Here is a 20,645-nt window from a genome sequence, read left to right as displayed (position 1 = left end):
TCCCCTTCAGCAAAGCAACAACACACATCATAGGGCCGAGAGGTCTGCTTTCACTGTGTTTGACCTAGACTAAACCACCAACAGTTAGCGTCTTAAGCCAACAGATAATTATATTCCTGCAAGATTGCTGTAGTTTTCAACAGGTGTTGAATTATAAGTAACATCTCTGCAAATAATTACATGTGACAGGAAATGTCATGACCCTGTTACCCTTTTGTTTATGGGATTTGGGGGACTTGGGAAGTGCCAAGTGTCACAGAGTCTTTGAAGAGCCCAGGAACTAGGGTAGGACTTTCAGGGCTGAGAGTAAAGATGCAGTCACTCCTGTTCCTGCCTTCTAGTTTTATTTTATTTCTTCCCAGGAATCTGTGCCTTCAGCATCCCCAACGGGTACCCCCAAACACAGTATGAGGAAAATGACGAGCACGGAGGACCCGAAGGGAATGTATTCCGAGGGGCTGTTCATGATGCCTCCTGCTGGAATGAGTCTAGGCGGCCTGAGGAGTGAGTCTGTGCCGAGTACCTCGACCAAGCAGCAAGGGCAACAAGCCGCGCCCTCCACCAGCCAGGTTTCTGGTAGTCCAGGTAAAAGAGGAGAAAGAAGCTGCATGAGTGGGGAGTTCATGAGACTGTGGCAGGTGCCTCAGGGGGATGCATCAGAGTGGTAGTGGGTCTTTAGTGATAATCTGATTTTGATGTTGCTTTGGAAAGCTTAAGAATCTTAGGATGTAGATTTTAGCAGTGACTTCCAAAGTACAGGTAAATTAGCAAGACACAGTGTGAATAAAGGGATTTAGATGGTCTTTTAGGACTTTTTCCTTTAGGTCAAGGTAGTTGCCACAAGATGATGATAGTATAACTAGAATGATTCCTGCATCCTTAGACACATCTTTGCAAGTCACTGTCAAGACACTGTTTTCTACTTAATTATTATTCTATTTAATTCTAAAAAAAAAACTCTTAAAAGATATTAGTGTGAATTAGGTAACAACAGAGATACTGTAAGTAACAATTTTGCAAAGACAGGAACCATCCAGTTACTGGTGTTCTTCTCTAGAATTTAAGAATTAGTCATTCCAGATGAGAGCCTGATTTTGGCCTTTTGGGTTTTTTTAAAAATTAAATTATATTGAATTAAATTTTTTGTTTTAATTCTTGTATGTTAACATAGAGTGTTATATTAGTTTCAGGTGTACAATACGGTGATTCAACACTTCTTAATCACCCTGTGCTCATCATGACGAGTTCTCTCCTTCATCCCCATCACCCATTTCACCCATCCCCCTACCACCTTCCTTCTGATAACCATCAGTTCTCTGTAGTTAAGAGTCTGGTTCTTGGCTTGTCTCTCTCTCTCTCCCTCCCCACCCCCTTTTTTCCTTTGCTTCTTTGTTTTGTTTCTTAAATTCCACAGAGGAATGAGATCATATGGTATTTGTCTTTCTCTGATTGACTTATTTCACTCTCTAGCTCCATCCATGTTGTTGCAAATGACAAGATTTCATTCTTTTTTATGGCTGAGTAATGTTCTGATGTGTGTGTGTGTGTGTGTATACCACCTCTTTTTTTTTTTTAAAGATTTTATTTATTTATTTTTGTATGCGTGAGAGAGAGAGCGTGCGCACAAGCAGGGGGAGTGGCAGAGGGAAGGGAGAAACAGATTCCCCGCTGAGCAGGGAGCCCGACATGGGGCTCGATCCCAGGACCCTGGGTTCATGACCTGAGCTGTAGGCAGACGCTTAACTGACTGAGCCACCCAGGAGCCCTATATACCACTTCTTTATCCATTCATCACTTGATGGATACTTGGACTGCTACCATAATTTGGCTATTGCAAATACTCTATAAACATCTCATGTATCCCTTTGAATTAGTGTTTTTGTATTTGGGAGTAAATACCCAGTAGCGTGATTACTGGATCGTGGAGTAGTTCTATTTTTAATTTTTTGAGGAACCTCCATACTGGTTCCCGAGTGGCTGCACCAGTTTGCATTCCCACTGGCAGTGCAAGAGGGTTCCCCTTTCTCCGAATCCTTGCCAACACCTATTGTTTCCTGTGTTGTTGATTTTAACCATTCTGACATGCATGAGGTGATAGCTCGTAGTTTTGATTTGCATTTCCCTGATGATAAGTGATGTTGAGCATCTTTTCATGTGTCTGTTGGCCATCTGGATATCTTCTTTGGGGAAGTATCTGTTCATGTCTTCTGCCCATCCTTAAGTTGGATTATTTGGGTTTTGTTGAGTTGTAAAAGTTCTTATACTAACCCTTTATCAGGTATGTCATTTGCAATATATTCTCCCATTCAGTAGGTTGCCTTTTAGTTTTGTTGTTTCCTTTGCTGTGCAGAAGCTTTTTATGTTGATGTAGTCTGGCCTTTCTGTTTTGTTTTTAAATTTGTTTTTATTTTTTAATCTTTTTTTATTTAATTTATTTAAGCAGGCTCCATGCCCAGTGCGGAGCCCGACTTGGGGCTTGATCTTATGACCCTGAGATCGTGACCTGAGCTGAAATCGAGTCGGACGCTTAACCGACTGAGCCACCCAGGCGCCCCTATTTTTATTTTTTAATTTAAGTTATCTCTACACCCATCATGGGGCTTGAACTCAGGACCCCAAGATCAAGAGTTGCACGCTCCTCCCACTGAGCCAACCAGGCGCCCCTGGCCTTTTGGTTTTTAAATGTATTCTGGGTAGGTGATGGGTAGGATAAGTTAGAGAGGGAAACAGAATGTGATTCGCCACAAAAATCTGTCCAGTGTGATCAGGCTTTGAGAGATATGGGACACTCACTGAGAAGGCTGTTGCATGTCTTTTGTCCTATGCAAGGACTAATGGTACTAGGTACTACTCCCTGTCGTCCCTTGTGGTACTAGAGGTGACATGAAAGTGGCTTATGGTTGGATTGATGATTAAATGAGATTATCCTAATCATCATCACAGTGCTGGTTGTTGAACACTTATTGTGTGCCGTATATCATGGCATGTTCCATAAATCATTGCATTTCACCCCATAGCACCCCTATAGAGTTTTATTTTTATCCTCATTTTACACCCGAAGAGACAAAGACTGAGAGAGATGAAGTAGCTTAACTTGCCCTGGGTTGTGCAGATAGTAAGTGGCAGAGTTGGACTATGAACTTAGGCAGTTTGACCCCAGAGTCCAAATCCTTAACCTAAGTGATACCGTCTACCAGTCTCTATACGTAATGTGCATGGAGCATGGAGGGGGTGCGCACGTGGTGCCACCTGACACTGGCTGCCTTCTGCCATTGCTGTGAAAACAGTGATGAGTAGGAGGAAGGCCAGCCTTCTGCATAGGTGGATGCCTATGAGAAATGATTTGGGATGTTATAGAGATTGATGGAAAAATCTCTCTCCAGAAAGTATTTCTCTTTCCAATTCGCTGTTTGTTTCTGGAATTTCTTTGTTTGTGATTAAGATGGGATTAAAGCAGTGGTTTTCAAACTGCTCTGTGTGTCCTTAGGGTTCCATGATGACCCTAGGGAATCTCTGAAACACTTTACCCCCTCCCCTACCCCCTTCTACCAGATCAGTTCCACTTTTGTCTCTTTCACGTATTTATCAAAATAGTAAACGATAACCGCTGTATGTATGTATGTATGTATGTATGTATGTATGTATGTATTTATTTAGTGTGTGTGTGTTTTAATGTGCATTTGTTTGATCATTAATGAGGGTGGATATATTTTCATATACATACTGGGATGAATTTCTTTTTGTAGTAAATTGCGTATCACATTCCTTGCCAATTTTCCTACTCGTGTATTCTTTTCTTACAGATTTTCAAATCTTTATAAAGTGGGGCTATTTCCCTAATATCTGTCAAATATATTCCAGTTTTTTTCCAATTTCTCCTTTGCCTTTTTTGTTCATGATGTCTTGTAGAACTCTTTAATTTCCATATAGCTAGATCCATTGTTACTTTATTTTGTGTGTTCCGCTTCTGTTAACACACTCAGAAACACCTTCCCCATGTTTTATCATCCCATGGGACAAATACCCTTAATTATTTTTTAAAATAAGTCAGAATTATTTTGTTAAGTTCCCCCCCCCACATACCTCAAAATTCCCTTTTGGGATTTTGATTGGGATTATATTAAATAAATAGATTAATTTGGTGGAGAATTTATAAATTTACAATTTTATATTAGAATATAAGCTTCATGAGGGAAAAGGTATTTGTATGTTCTGTTCACTGCTGTATCCTAGAATAGTGTCCTGGACTTAGAAAAGTAACTGGCGCAGAGTAGGTATTTTAAAAATATTTGCACAAATGACTTTTCAGTCTGAAGAACTGACATGTGTAGTACGGGCTGAATGCTGATGTTGTAATTTGGCTCTGCCCCTCTGCGTAGGGGATGAGAGAGGCGCCAAGTAGGCCCCTAAATGTGGACACAGTGAGATGTTCTAGAAAAGATGGAATGGGGCAGGAGGAAAGAACAGAGAGGACCCAGCTGAGATCGAGAGGGGAGGGTGATGCCGTAGGTAAAACTGTTCAGATAGCAAAGGGCTTGGCAATTTTGGGGAGACAAAGGCCAGTGAGCCTGAGGCTTCAGGAGCAGGGGCAGAATGGCTTGAGATGAAGTTGGAAAAGTAGGCAGTGGCCTTATGCAGGGTTTTATAAGGATTTAGGGGGAGTTTTACAGAAACAACTTTGGATTAAGCATAATCATTAAAGTGTAGGAGGAAGAGAATGTTACGGTCTCATTTATTTTTTTAAGGATTACTCAGGTATTTTGCGGGCAGAATGATTTTGTGAGGGCCAGAGGGAATGGTGTAGGTGTATGGGAGGGGAGTTTCTGGGGGGCCAGGCAGAATGATGGTGTTTTGGATGAGATCAGTGGTAGCGGAAATGATTACATATTTGTTTGAGAAAAGAATTTCGGTGCTGGAAAACTTTGTAAGCCTTTGGGTTGCGGCCCCCCAAATGAGAGCCCTGTAGGATATCCTTGGGAGGGATGGCTGTCCAATCGTGTCGGTCATAAATCCTTAAGGTTCAGCTCATGTCTCAGGACAGCAACATACGTGTGACGTGGAAGGGGAGCAGACAGGAAGTGTCTAGCACAGGGAGCATGACAGGAAGTGTCTAGCACAGGGAGCGTGACAGGGAGGCCGTGGTGCCAGAGTAGAGACTTTGGACACTCAGGTTTTTGAAGTGGACGGTTCTGAACATTTTCCAAAGACAGGAAGAACTTTGTTTAGCTTTTTAGTTTTGTTCAGGGCCGGTCCTTTCTGGGTCTTACTTTCTTCATTCTCTCTCTTTCCTTGGGTCCATGTAGAAGACCACATCTGCCTGCTGGACTGCATTGTCGTGGACCTACAAGACATGGACATCTTTGCTGCCGAGAGACACCCACGAGAGTATTCTAAGGCCTCAGACGACAGCAGTGGAGATCTGGTATTCCCTTCCTATTTCGTGCGGCAGACAGGAGGGAGTCTCCTCACTGAGCCCTGTCGGCTGAAATTGCAGGTGGAAAGGAATTTGGACAAGTGAGTGGTTTACATCTGGATAATAGTCTATCATAGGTAGAATCTTAATCACTTGGAATTCAGTGCCATGAAGGTAAGTCTGGAAGAGAATAGGTGATGTTCACTTATTTCTTCTGTGTGGCAAATGTTTGTTGAGTCCCAGCTGGGTACTAGATGTGAGTCCTACTGTGATGTGAAGGAAAACCTATCTTTATGGAGCTTATGTTGTGTGGATATAGGGCTATAAGAAGGCAAATTAGAAGGTGATTCTAATTTAGAGTTTGACTCAGTGTTATAAACTATGTTACGGGATTGCCCCTGGGGCCTTGGAAACAAAGACGAAGGGGCATGAATGTAGCATGGCCTTTTGGTGGACGTAGGGAGGTGGTGATGGCAGGGAGAGTATTTTGGAAGAGGTGACATTTGGATTATATGTTCCAAGCACAATAGATTCTGGACCTGGTGTTGCTACTTACCCTGGAGCTCCATTTAATCAGAATAACTGTTGAGATGCAGTTCTGCCCATTTTGCTCCATTAAGCAATCTGAAAGTACTCCATAAAGGCTAATGAGCTGACTCTAATTTACCTTTTCATTGGCCTCAAACACAGGGTGCTCATTTCTGCAGATTAGAGCATTGCTTCAGTTGTCATTACTTCCGTGGTATCGTCTGGGAAACGTCTTGAATATAAATGTTCCCAGACCTGATATGAGACCTGCAGAACCTGAGTCTCAGGGCCGAGCCTCAGTACACGTGAGCAAGGTCCCCTGGCGGTGCTCACGCTGGCCTGGCCCATGCGCACAGCTGGGAGCTGCTGCGCCCCAGGGACGATTGCCCCTCCGTTTGGGGCATTCATTTTGGAGAAACAGCAACGCTTGCATTTCAACTACAGGCAAAGATGGGGCGTGGCTGTCAAGTAATGGAAGATGTTCTCGTTTGCCGCATTTTGACAAGCAGTTTCGTTACTTGTGAGGCGTGCGATTTTAATCCGTCTTTGGCCACTCCCTTCGTGGTTCTTGGGTTTGGGCGAGCCATTTAATGCCATTTTTTGTTTCTCTCTGGATTAACGACACCGTGTAGCTGCTCTCTCTCGGATTTTTGCATTTCATTCTTACTTGTTATTTGAGTGCTCCCTGGCTGGCACTCAGTTACACTTGGCATGGGCTCTCTGGTTTTACTGGCCTAACAGTCTTAGGAGGAGCTTCATTATTTAGAAATGGAATACTTTGTTTTCTTTTCAAGTAATGCTTTCCCCCCAAAAAATGTGCTTTGTTACTCTGATTATGTAAACTTGACTCTCTTCGCTTCCATCAGTGTTTATTTGCAGGTGATTATACTGTTAGCCCCGATAAGGTGGTGGTAACTCAATACGAGATACCCTCTCAGCTGCTTGCACCACAGGTACAGGAAGCTGAGAGGGCGCCGGGTAGTCCTTTCCAGCTTTTTGTGTGGCTTGCATCACTGTTCTTTCTTTACTTGATCATATATAGGTTTTTCTCTGCAAAGTAATTTTTTACATTCCTCTACTTTCAAACCCCGTCCTCTACATACGCAGAGCATGCTATCTGCAGGATCCATGGTGCCCACTTCTCCCCGGGAGGGTAGGGGAAAAGAGCTCTTCAGTGTGGGGACGAGGTATGCTAACCCCTGACCCGGGCGTCTCAACCTTACTCCTGCCCATCTCAGCAGAGACAAGTAACGGATTCAGACTTTATCCTGACGTCCCATCTAGGTTCAGAATGAAACTCTGGTGTTTGCCTGTAGTTATCATGAAATTTGGAGTTAAATGAAGAGACTGCCATTTCTTTATTGCCTCCCCAACTGTAATGTTTACGCTCTTCCTGAATCTCATGAGATTTTTCCTTATTAATAGATTACTTAGCTAACTCAGATTTGGGGACTTTATAAATGCCTATTTTAAGAGAGAAGGGGCTTTTTGTAGCTGAAGCAGGACACTCAGTTGTGCTCATGTGCTTCCTTTGGAGCCACATGAAATTTTTATTATTGGAATTTGGAAATGAACTGATGGATAATGTAGGCGGGTACATTTTAGCTCTTTCTTACATTTGGGTGTGAGCTTTGTCAGTGTTAAGTTACTGATTGTTTGCCAAAGTGACCTTTTTTTCTTTCCTCAGAGAAATAAGTCATACTGTGCCAGACATATCTATCCACGGCAACCTCTCCTCAGTCCACTGCTCCCTGGATTTGTACAAATACAAGCTGATCCGCGGTTTATTGGAGAACAACCTCGGAGAGCCCATAGAGGAATTTATGCGGCCTTATGATTTACAAGACCCAAGAATTCACGTGAGTGAGACCTCGTGCTGTCCCATAACTCTTAACTCTTGCAGTCCTAGCTGATGGCCACTTCGTGCGTGGGTCCCTCCAGCTCACCTGCAGAGAGAAATGGAACAAGCAGATTATTGTCTTGGACATATTAACCCCCTTTTCAGATTGGCATTTTCCTCTTGCAGACTGTTCTCAGTGGAGAAGTGTACACGTGCATGTGCTTCCTCATCGATATGGTGAATGTAAGTCTGGAGCTGAAAGATCCAAAAGGAAAAGAAAGTACTGGGTCCTTAGCCAGGTATGACTCTCATGGTACTGGTTTATGCCTAGTGACCGACATGGCTGTAACAGTATTGCAAACAGAACACATGTTTCACTTTAGTGAAATTCGCTTTAGCCTAGAGCAGAGGTTGCAGAATGGTGGTTCACGACTGGAGGTGGTCTGCACAGTGCTTTTTGGTTGGTCTACATGGTGCTTGTTCAAAGTTTAAATTCATTGCTTTATCAGTAAAGACAGGTTATTAGGATGTTTCAGTGACCTCCACACCTGATGCTGAAACCGATGCATTGGAAAGAGCTGTGGAAATTATGCAAAACTTTCCCAAGAATCTACTGGCATTGGTTTTGTTTTGGTTTTTTTTTTTATGGTGGCACGGTTTAAAAAAATCGTATAGTTGACACACAACGTTATGTTAGTTTCACGTGTACAACATAGTGATTCAGCTTCTCTGTACATTTTGCTGCGCTCACCATGAGCGCAGCCACCATCTGTCACCATAGGACATTATTACAGTACCGTGACTGTATTCCTCATGTTGTACTCTTGATCCCCGTGACTTACTCATTCCGTAACTGGAAGCCTGTACCTCCTGCCCTCCTTTGCCCATTCCCCTCCGCACCCTGAGTCTGCGGGTGTTTTAGAAGTATTGAACTCCAGAACCACAGTTGTGGAAGCTCCTAATGCTGCTAATGGTACCAATGGTATCTGCAGTGTGGTATATCCGTACACGTGCTGGGAGAGACAGAAGGGCCACCGCAGTTGTACCGTAGTTGCCTGGGGTGGAGTAAGGGGTACGGCTTCAGTGGAAAAAGTTGTATCATAATACATTCCTAACATAATCTTGCTGCCGTGCTGTGTCATCAGCAGCTTAAAAAATAATAATAAATAAAAACTGCCGGGGTGGGGGCAAAAGGAGGTGACAGACATGCAGACACAGCAGTGATTGAGAAAAATGAAGACGTTTTTCTCCTGATGCTGTGTATCCCTGGTGGCCCTCAGGCTGTGGGCCTCAGACAGGCCCTCAGACCTGTGGCCGTGGTCACTGTGGCTGACAGGGCAGCCAGCATCTCGATGTGCCAGTGAGAAAGACGAGAGTCCTGGAGTGGTCTTGAATGGCACTTAAAGGTGTCGCACACCTCACAGAGTTAGAGCATGGTCCCACAAAGTGCAGAGGGGTCCGAAGTACAGGCTGGGGGTTGTCTGAGTAGGGGAGACCCAGTGCTAATCGGGGAGCGGCCCTGCTCACTGCCTTCTCGGCCAACATTTAAAAATTGGGAGACTTAACATCAAAAGTTTGGATTTCAGCCTCTTTTAAGAGTCAAAGCTTTTTTGACAATACTGGGCCCATGTGTTCACTGAGGAGCAACTTGGGCTGCCTTTAGATACAGCGTGTTTTGCTTGGTGACTGACTTCGTGTATCACTTGCACGGTCTGGGTGGACCAAGAATTTGTGATTACTGGTGTGGAACCTTGAAGACTGCATTGTGTTTTCACACCTGATAACCTTTTCATTTCGATCTCTTGACAATCGTGAGGTTTGTCAGATATGACTTCTATTTTCCAGATGGAATTTTTAATCTAGTGTAAGATCATATGGCTGGAAAAGTGGTTCAGTATTTGAAAATAGGACTTCAAAGTCTAGAAATTTCCCTACTGAAACACTCCTTTCTTTTTCTTCTTTGTCTTTCCCTCGAGAATCCATCCTGGCCTATAACTAACTCAGTTGAATCAATGGTGTAATGAAGCTTGTGTCCCAGATTGTCTTGTAAGCCAGCATTTTTTTTCCCCCCTGGTGACTAGCTGTGCCCTTAGTTTTTTACAAAATGGAATAATTCTGTACAGAATGTCATGATGGTACTGAATAAATTATGAATTGCACGTTGCAGCTTTTTCTGTTGTTAAAAAAAAAAGGCAGTATCAAATGTGCTTCCTCTTGGTGGATCAGTTGCATTATTTCTCTATATGAAGAGTGTTATTTGTTCTGGTTGCTTCCAGGAAGCTATAGTTGTTAAATAAAAATTTGGCAGACTCTGGAGAGAGAATCCTGCAGGCAGGCTAGGAGTTGACAGATGAAGGTCTAAAGGGACCCTTCACATCCCTCAGGGATTGTTACACATATATAGCCTTCTCAGACTTGAGATGAGAAAGGAGAATGCTAATGCACCCAGAGTATAGTAGATAACGTTATTCCTCATGGAATTCCTGTGGACAAGATCATCTTCCTGGAAATGAAAAGTAAGAGGGCACAATGACACTAAATCCTTCTTGAGGAGTCTGTTAACAAAATCAGGTGAAAGTTATTCTCCTTCATAAAACTCAGGTGTACTTATGATTTTGTTCTGTTGTCTTGAACTTAATTTTGTGAAATGGAAGAGTTTAATATCTTGTCTGCTTTCTCCCTTTTAGATTCGACTTCAAGAAATGTAAACTGCTCTATGAAAGCTTTTCCAACCAAACCAAGTCCGTTAACTTGGTTTCCCATTCCATGATGGCTTTTGACACCCGCTATGCCGGGCAGAAGGCCTGTCCTGGCATGACAAACGTATTCAGCTGTATTTTTCAGCCTTCCAGGAACAGCAGCACTACCCAAGGATCCATTCAGATGGAGCTGCATTACAGGTAATGGATCCAGACCCTGACTCTGCATTTCTTTATCAAGAAACTTCCTTTTGTGGCCAGTGGGCCAAGGCTCTGTCAGCTGTAGAACATCACAGGACTGAGGAGTCACTGAAAAGATAAATAGAAAATGGCTCACCAGTGCTGCTCACAGTGTATTAAGTTAGGATTCCTAACACCTTGCAGTTGCATTTATTGGCCAAAAGATGTCTCTGTTGCCTTAAAAAAAGTTTAGAATTAGACCAGAGTCTTAAACTCAACCTCCCTGTAGACTGTTCTAATATGTAAAGTGAATTGAGGCAGGAAGAAAGGACTCTTGTTTAAGGGGAAAGAAGACGTTTGGTCTATAGAATTTATAGGAAGGAAGTTTTGACTTGTATTATAGATTTATCTACACACATCTTGCTAATCCACTTCTCCATTTAAAAGGGTGTTAGCCTCTTTGGACTAGATTATGTTTTTCTTCCTGGTATTATGCTAGGAAGTGGTGTGTGTGTAATGAGTGTATGTTTTGGAATCGTACAGATCTGGGCTCAAAACCTTGATCTGCCACCTTCTAGCTATGTGTCCTAGGACAAGTTCAGCCACTTTGACCTACAATTTTCTCCTCTATAAGATAGAAGAGGATGACTGTACCCACCTCACACGGTGGAGGCAGTAATTAAATAAGTAATTCTGACCTATTGCTTGGCACAGATGGTAGCTCTTATTATTATTACTGATGTAGCTGGTGTTATTTATGATATACTACTGTAAGGTTTTAGGGCTAAGTGAGGATATGCCTGAAAACTGTGAAAAATTAGATTTGATCTAAAATCCTTCAATGCAAATCCAAAAGGAGACCTTTGGAAGCAATGTCAGTTCTGTTCTATTAGTGCTTAATGTTACCAGATATGCTGTAAATACAAACTAGTAAGTAAGAAGGCTGGGAAAAACTTCATGGGAAAAAAAGACCAAGATTATTCTTGTGTTCATATACTTGAATGTACTTGATATTTCAGTGTGCTGCACAGTGACTTCTCAGGGTTGAGATTTCTTTTAGCGAGAGGTTGTGGTCCCTCTCCATATGCCTTTAGGAAGTCTAGCAAAGTAGACAGACCTTTTCCTGAACTTTTTGGATGTTCAGAAATGAGAGTGCTCATTGCCTCTTACTGAGCCCTTCCAGGAGCCAGGCATTCTCCCTGCTTTTATACTTAAATCCTCCTGGCAAGTCTGCAAAGTGGGTGACTTCTGCCCAATTTTATAGTTGCAGCAATAGAAGCTAGAAGGGCATTGAGTACCTCTCTAAGGTCACACAGTGGTTGAGTGAAGTGGTCAGGACTCGCACCAGGGCCTTTGATTTCAGCGCCCACGTCCCTTCGGATAGTCCTCAGGTGTGGCCACTGCGTGTCTAGTGATCTGGCTGACTGCAGTCGGATGCTAGGCTGGCTGTGATTTGCGGTTCTTTTGTTTGAAGATGTTTATCTGAGCAGGAGGCTTCCATATATTTGGTCCTTCTGCAGAAACAATTTCTTTTTGGGTTTGCTATATTATTATTGATCTAGCTTCCTAATCTATCAGCTAGTTGTCTCACCAATCCCATTTTTAATATACAAGGAGCCTTGAAATATTACTCTGTTTATATACTGGAGGTGTATAATTTCTTGGAGCCAAATGGTAAAGTCTTACCTTAGCTCTTGTGAACAGAGGTACCATTGTGAGTGAGAGGGGGTTAATATGTTCTCTTGATTGGAACTTTTGAACGCTTTCTGTGTCTCAAGAAGAATTGCTCTTCTGTTGGGATTTTGTGTGTCAAATATAAATCACTTCACAGTGTTTAAAGGCTTGAAATATTTTCCAGAAAAGGGTATCAGACATACTTTGACTTTTCAGTTAGTGCATAACTCTGACGATCTATGTTCAAAATGGGGTGGAAAAATTTTACTGAGGGCAACATTTTTTCTCTTAATACAAAAGAGTAAAGTGTTTCTGTGAAAAATGCTGTGTCTGTATGAGGGAGACATGCATCACTGTGCCCTTTCTCTAGAGGCAGTGAGCCAGGTTTAGGAGAAACAAGAGACTAGAGAAGCCAGACTTAAAAACATCTCAGAATCAGCTTTTGCTGAATAGGAGCCCCTTTTGGGGGAGGTAACCAGGTACGGGTAGTAGCTGGAGCCCCAGAGTCACTTTTGGGCTCACAGAACAAAGCTTAACCCAGAAAACCATATAAAAGTGTCCTGAGCCCACTTTCCTTCTGTCCTACCCATTTCTGCCCACTCATATTCTGGTGGGGCCACACCAGGGTTTGAGACTAGGCTTGGGGTCCCCCTTGGGTTTTTACCTCAAATAGAGAATTTGGGGTAATAGGGCCTACAAAACCAGTATTGTCTCTCTTCCTCCCCCAACACCACTTCCGGGGTGCATGGGGTTATGCCCACGTATAAATGTCATCTTATTTGTCCTCCTTCTCAAGCCAAAGATCTGCGCTCTCAGGTCAGGTCCAGCTGGAGAATTAGTACTAGTATGTACACTTGATGTTTGTAAAGAAGTGATCGCCAAAACATCAAAGAAAGGGTGCCTCACTGATCTTGAAATAGCCTGTAGGGAAGGCACCTAACATTTACCAAAGACACACCTGTTATCTCTTACAGTGTTCATATTTCTCGTTTTGTAAGTGAGGAAATAGGCTCAGAGAAGGTAGGCGACTTATCCAAGGTAACACAACTGTAAGTGACTGGATTTGAGCCTATGCTCTTTCTACTGCTCCAGGATTTCTCAGCTTTGGCACTGTTGATGTTTTAGGTTAGATACTTCCTTGTTGGGGGGCTGTCCTGTCTTTTGCGGGATGTTTAGTAGGATCCTTGGCCTCTGCTCACTAGATGCCCATAGCAAACTATGCCCCCAACCCGTGTTGTGACAAACACAGATGTCTCCAGACATTGCCAGAAGTCTCCTGGGGGACAAAAATCACTCCTGGTTGAGAACTGCTGTATGACACTATACTGCTTTCTTACAGCATAAAAATATGATTAGCTTTTGAAAACGTACACTGAATATCTTACTAAACCAATGTTTAGAGTTCATTGATACCCAGAGTGGTCAATTTAAAAAATACTGGAAAACACCTGCCCATGCAGAGTAGTATACTTGCAAGTTTATAAAACACATTTCTCTTTCCCTGTTTTTGGTTTTATTTTTTAAATCTTTTTCCTTGCAGATCTACAAAGGATTCGTCCTGTTTTACGGTAGTTCTCAACAATTTGCGTGTGTTCCTCATATTTGACTGGCTGCTGCTAGTCCATGATTTTCTTCACACTCCCAGCGATATTAAGAAACAGACTAATGTTACTACTTCTCGCCACCGTAACTCTAGCAGCGAATCTGCTGTAGTCCCCAAAACTGTGAAAAGTGGAGTAGTTACCAAGCGGTCTTCTCTTCCTGTGTCTACTGAAAGGCACCTGGAGGTCAAGGTCAATGTAACAGGTGAGCATATGTAGGTGTGAGTCACTGATTCTCAGTATGCATGTTAGGCTCAATATGTATCTTCTAGGATGATTTTTCTATCACCTCTGTATTTTGATGTGAGCACTTAACACATTTGCATACAGACCAAGAGACCAACAAGTGTCGAAATTCTTGACCTCCATTTTCTGGTGTGAACTGCTGGCTCCCACCCAGGCTGCAGGGTTCTGGGCCCTCTGCTCCGCCTGTCCGTGGCACGCCCAGCTTGAGTACTGCCTGGCCAGTGGTCTTTTCCCCAAGTGTTAAATCTGGCTTCAATTTTCTGTTTGATCTTCAGTGCTCCAACAGATGTTCCTTACTGAGTTTAGGCAAATCTGATGTGTGAAAATCTGTTTAAAGATAAATAAGTGAGGGGATCGTTATTTTCTTTACAAAAAGAATATGTTCCTTTACAAACAGATATACTGTGGTTTTTGTTAACTAGCAAACTCCCCTGGTAGATCTGTATGTATTTGTGTGTCTGTTGTGTTTGTGATGTAGCCCAACAACTGCTCAGTGGTTTGGAAGAAACTGGCCAGCACAGTGCGCTTTAAACGGATTTAGTTTCAAAAGTTCAGTCTAACCATGGGTTTTGATGAAAATGAAAAGTAAATTTGCCATGTACAAACGAGTAGAAAACTGTCTGCATTTAGTAATTTCTAAAAAATCTACGTTAAATTAGTATATGTTCTCTGCAAACACTTGAACAGCTGTGTAGAGGATGTCGTGCTTTCCACTGCCCGACCAGCATTGGGACGTGTATCTACTTCTGGGATTTTAAAACAGGTTATTGCTTGGAGAAGGGATGATTTCCTGGGCTTCTGAAATATCTCATAGTCCTCCCAGGAGACTTAGCTTAAAAATACATTCTAAAGATTTTTTTTTTTTTAAATTTATTCATTTGAGAGAGAGAGCAAGCCAGAGCACAGGCGGGGGTGGGGGTGCAGGAGGGGCAAAGGGCAAGGGAGAAGCAGACTCACTGCTGAGCAGGGAGCCTGACATGGGACTCGATCCCAGGGCCCTGAGATCATGACCTGAGCCACCCAGGCGCCCCTTAGAAATACATTCTAAAGAGAGAAGAGAAATTGCGCCCCCGTCTTCCCTGCCTGTTCCTGCCCTTGACTCAGCCGGGCCTGGCCAGATACAGAGGATTTGTTCAGGGTGGCAGTGAGAGTGTCGACAGCCATCCCGGAGAGCAAGTCTTGTTGGCTAATGTGTTGTGTGTTGTTCCCCCCGCCCCCCGGTATAAATGCATTGCCTAGTTTGCAATAGCGTGGTGCTTTCCAGCTTCCCAGCTTTGGCTTGGTTGACAATACTGTCCTTTCCAGGCACGGAGTTTGTGGTGGTTGAAGATGTGTCCTGCTTCGATACCAATGCCATTATTCTCAAAGGCACCACGGTGCTTACCTATAAGCCACGATTTGTCGATCGCCCCTTTTCAGGGAGTTTGTTTGGCATCGAGGTAAGAAGTCTATGTGTCGATAAAAACGCTCAATGTTTGGCTTAAGAGAGAAGCATTTGGAAGAGAATTTTACCTCCTCAGCTTTCATTATGGGAAATAATTGATGGAGTCGGTGAACTCTGGCCCCCCCTCTTTGTTTTGTCCTCAAATCTGCCAGGTTATCCTTATATGTGAAATCAGTCCTCCAGCGTCAGGCTGTAAATATGCCGAGAGACTGGACCTCTTGCTCTTACATCATCCCTTGAGAAGTTTGGTGAGACTCTTCTAGTCCCTAGTACTCTGTCAGGCCCCTGCCCTGCCCTCAGCGTCTACGGGTCTAGTCCTGGGCAAATTAGTCAAGGTAGGGAAGTGGTCCTCACTTCCCCACGTCCCTGTCCCCGCGTTGAGCTGTCTCTGTGAAGACCTAGGGCTTTGTGGTCTTGGCAACTTGTTTATAAAAGGTGTGAAGGATTTTATATATAGTCCTTTTAGGAATATCTAATCTGTAAAAGGATATCTCTAAAAAAAAAAAAGGTAGTAGGAAGGGAAAAATGAAGGGGGGAAATCGGAGGGGGAGATGAACCACGAGAGACTGTGGACTCTGAGAAACAAACTGAGTGTTCTAGAGGGGAGGGGGGTGGGGGCATGGGCTAGCCTGGTAATGGGTGTTAAAGAGGGCACGTTCTGCATGGAGCACTGGGTGTTACACGCAAACAATGAATCATGGAACACTACATCAAAAACTAATGATGTAATGTATGGTGATTAACATAATAAAATAAAATTTAAAAAAAGGATATCTTTAGAGAGGCATGCATAACCTAATGGAATGAGTCTCTAATAGTGCTGCTTGAGGCTCTAATTTAATCTCATGAAGGAGATACTTTGCATTGGAGTGGTCTTTGTAGGCTGAAAATTACAGTATGCAATATTAAGTATAAACTGCTCTGTGTCTTTTAAAGTCAGAGGTTGTGGAGAGGGAAGGAGAAATGAGGCAGATTATTATTTCTCTCTAGTGTTCTTAATCCACTGATCTCCGCTAACGTTCCTCTTGTTACAATATTAGAATATTTGGTCCAGATTACTCATCATTTCCTTTCCCTTTATGATTGAACTCTTCATGCCCTATCCTTTCCAGTGGTATTTCAGAGGTTGAATGAACAAAACTTATTTTCACTGTCAGCAGCATATGGGCACTTTTTTTTTTCCTCTCATCAGATATAGCTGAATAAAAACTGTAGAGATTTCACTTCTTGATTACTTGTTTCGCTCATGTAAAGAAACCTCAGTTTGAGAGGAAGGATTTACATGCTGGTGTGATGTGAGTTGATCATGAAATTGTAGTTCGTCTACTTTCCAAGCCTCTCCAGTAGCAGCTTTGAATGGAAAATGTTGGTGATTGATTAATGAACTGTTAGGTACAATTGAGTTTTGTGTAGCAGAAGGCCCTGAAGAAAAAAGGAAAATGAAACTTTTTTTGTTCTAAAGTCTTAGAAAAACTATATGGCAAAATATTTGAGATTCCTGGAAATTCCTTTCAGTCTTGTTCCTCAGGCAGCACAATTGGATCTAAATTTTAAGACCACCCCCCCCACCCCAGTACATCATTGGGGGAGAATTTATAAAGGAAGCCAAGTGAGTTGATTTTGAATATAGTAAAGGAGCTTGGTTTCACATGTTTTCCAACAGCACTAGAAAATTCCCCCCAACCCCCCAAAAGGGGAAGAAACAAGGGAGACCAACATGAATGCTTTCTTCGGTACTGTTCTTTTTTTTCTTTCCTTTTTTTCAAATTTTTAAATTCTAATTAGTTAACATACAGTGTGATATTGGTTTCTGGAGTAGAATTCAGTGGTTCATAACTTACATACAACACCCAGTGCTCATCGTATCAAGTACCCTCCTTAATGCCCATCCCCCATCTGTCCCCTCCCCCCACACCTCCCTCCAGCAACCCTCAGTTTGTTCTCTATCGTTAAGAGTCTCTTATGGTTTGTTTCTCTCTCTCTTTTCCCCCCTCCCATATGTTCCTCTGTTTTGTTTTTAAAAATCCGCATATGAGTCAGATCATATGGTATTTGTTTTTCTCTGACTTACTTCACTTAGCATAGTACGTTCTAGCTCCATCCATGTCATTGCAAATCACCAGATTTCATTCTTTTTGATGGCTGAGTAATAGTCCACTATATACAGACACACACCCACACACACCCACACACACCCACACACACCCACACACCCACATCTTTATCCATTCAGCAGTCAGTGGACACTTGGGCTGTTTCCATAGTTTGGCTATTGTTGTTGTTGTTGTTATTGTTTTAAGATTTATTTATTTTAGAGAAAAAGTGAGTAGGGGGAGGGGCAGAGGGAGAGGGAGAGAATCCTCAAGCAGACTCCATGCTGAGCATGGAGCCTGACTCGGGGCTTGATCCCAGGACCCAGAGACCATGACCTGAGCCAAAATCAAGAGTCGGCTGCCCAACTGACTCAGCCACCCAGGTGCCCCTGGCTATTGTTGATAATGCTGCTGTGAACATGTACCCCTTTGAATCTATGTTTTTATATCCTTTGGGCAAATACTTAGTAGTACAATTTCTGGATCATAGGGTAATTCTATTTTTAACTTTTTGAGGAACCTCCATACTTTCCCCAGAGTGGCTGCGCCGGTTTGCATTCCTACCAACAGTGCAGCAGAGTTCCCCTTTCTCTGCATCCTCACCAACACCTTTTGTTTGTTGTGTTGTTAATTTTAGCCATTCTGACAGGTGTGAGGTGGCATCTCATTGTGGTTTTTGATTTGTATTTCCCCCATGATGAGTGATGTTGAGCATATTTTCATGTGTCTGTTGGCCATCTGGATGTCTTCTTTGGAAAAATGTCCTCATATCTTCTGCCCATTTCTTAACTGGATTATTTGTTTTTTTGGATGTTGAGTTTGATAAGTTCTTTATAGATTTTGGTCTTCTGTACTTGAAGCACAAAGATAATTTGGTCCTAGAATGGGAGTCTTCTCTCCCTTCTCTCTCTCCATAAATATGTTTATTATTAAACTTTTTATTATAGAACATTTCAAACATATACAAGTAAACAGATTAATAATGAGCCCCTATATACCTATCATGTAGCTTCAATAATTAATGTATTTATTTTCAATTATGAAAGTAATAATTATATTACATCAAATTGGGGGAGGGGTGGAGAAAATTGCCAATCCCTTTGTCCGGAATCTCTGTTGACATTTTGATGTGTTTCTTTCCTTAAAGTCATGGTATAGTATTATTTTGATTGGGCTGCTTGTTCACAGTCCATATTGTTAACATTCCATGTGGTCTTTTTAATTGTCACTTTTAAATGATTGCAAAAGATTCCATTGAGTAGGTATGATATAACCTGGGTTGCTCTGAATTTTTTTTTATTAACTGTTAAATAATGGTTCAGTGATTTTTTTTTCCTGTGTTTTGCATTATTTCCATAGGCTAGTTCCTAGAAAGAAGTAGGTATATTGAATCAAGGGATGTGAGATTCTTAGGCCTTTTGCCATGTGTCAGTGATCTGCCTTTTATAAGGGGGGGGGGGCCACTGCCCACGCTCTTGGCCGTGGGCAAGAATGCCGGCCCCGCTCTTGACGGTATTTATTTCACCAGTCGCTATGGGTCTTTTGAGAACATGGGGCTGATTGCTACTGAGATAGTGTTTTTTTTTTTTCTGCTGATGTTTAGACTCTTCTAAATCAGACATTAATTCTTCCTATACTGCATTTCATTCTTTAGGTGTTTTCGTGCCGACTAGGGAATGAGCACGGTACAGCTCTTTCAATTGTTGATCCAGTTCAAATTCAGGTGGAGCTGGTGGGGAATTCTTCTTACCAGAATAGTTCAGGATTGATGGATGCATTCAATAGTGAAGATTTCCCACCGATCTTAGAGGTAATGATGACAAATCTATAGACACATCGATATGCTCTCAAACACTGCCCTGTGCCTGAACATGACATATTTGCTCTGCTGAACTCAATATTTTCATCACTTCGGCAAATACAAAAGAAATATGACATTGTCTCTGTCCTCAGTCTTGTGGAGAATAGAAGACCCATTCACTGTCTGGTATCATCTTGAAGTTCTGTGAAAGTTGACAGAAAGCAGAACGCAGCAGAGGGAGGAATCTGGATTGTGGGTGGAAGCAAAGGTAGGGCGAGTCTGAGCAGAGGGACGGGATGTCAGTAGGCAGAGGAGGAGAGCAGGCCACGTTAGGAAGAAGCTAAGTCAGGGGCGAAGGGGCCCCGCCGACACAAAGCAGAGGGAGGTCTCACCAGGGCAAAGACGTGCATACGGGAGCACACGGGATGCAAGGTGAAGCTGGGGAAGGAAGGTGAAAGGATTTGGCGTGTTCTTCCTTTGGCTGAGGACGAACAGTTAATCCACTGGAACCATGGTTTTTTTATCTTTAAAGACAGAATAAGTAGTCAACCAAGTACCACCCCGGGACATTCCAGCAGTTAGCCCATTTCTAGGTGGTCCTGTGCTGGTGTCTGTATTGCTTACTGCCGGCCTCTGCGTTGCTGATGTCGGAGGGAGGCCGGATATGGGGAGGTACTAGTGTGGCACTGGACTCATTTAAGGTGATGTTTGGAGAGAGAAGAGGTAATTTTTTTGTTGAGTGGTCAGTTGGGTTCAGAGATTTAAAAAAAAAATTAAATCGATCAAAGCAAAATGGGTTCACAGAATGCTGCTAATAGGTGATCCAGAGCCATTTTCTGATTCTCTGCTTTGATGATTAATCTCCTTGTAAGGAAATCATCCGACTGAAATATTCATTGGTGTAGTAAATCTCCTAGCTTTTTATTTTTTATTTGGTGCAGTTTTGTAAACATTCGACTTCGTAGCAGAGATGTCTTACCTCATGGTCCTTGGTGCTTAATTTCAGGATCTTTCCAGTCTTCAAAATGAAAAATTAATATAGTGTCTGCGGGACTTCTAGACCTTGAGTTGGGAACTGTACATACACGTGAGAGGTGTGGGCATAAAAGCAAATGCAACTTGAAAA

At 42.6% G+C, this 20,645-nt stretch overlaps 1 protein-coding gene across 3 annotated transcripts in view; it reads left to right on the top strand.

Moving 5' to 3' along the window:
- VPS13D (vacuolar protein sorting 13 homolog D) overlaps positions 1-20,645 on the top strand; it is a 243,374-nt gene that overhangs the window by 61,513 nt on the left and 161,216 nt on the right. For all 3 annotated transcript variants that reach the window (XR_015768017.1, XM_028108376.2, XM_028108375.2), the window contains exons 26-33: positions 363-585; positions 5,304-5,514; positions 7,629-7,800; positions 7,968-8,080; positions 10,469-10,681; positions 13,875-14,140; positions 15,487-15,620; positions 19,373-19,528. Coding sequence is in view for 2 of the 3 variants with exons in the window: in XM_028108376.2 (XP_027964177.2) it covers positions 363-585; positions 5,304-5,514; positions 7,629-7,800; positions 7,968-8,080; positions 10,469-10,681; positions 13,875-14,140; positions 15,487-15,620; positions 19,373-19,528 (1,488 nt within the window). In the remaining variant the exon portion in view is untranslated. The remainder of the gene's footprint in view (positions 1-362; positions 586-5,303; positions 5,515-7,628; positions 7,801-7,967; positions 8,081-10,468; positions 10,682-13,874; positions 14,141-15,486; positions 15,621-19,372; positions 19,529-20,645) is intronic.

Source organism: Eumetopias jubatus, unplaced genomic scaffold, assembly GCF_037043125.1.
Source record: "Eumetopias jubatus isolate StellerSeaLion01/CBP00866 unplaced genomic scaffold, mEumJub1_p1.0 scaffold_4, whole genome shotgun sequence".
Taxonomy (NCBI): domain Eukaryota; kingdom Metazoa; phylum Chordata; class Mammalia; order Carnivora; family Otariidae; genus Eumetopias; species Eumetopias jubatus.
The sequence above is the reverse complement of the archived record's forward strand: the minus strand, read 5'-3'. Positions and strand labels throughout refer to the sequence as shown.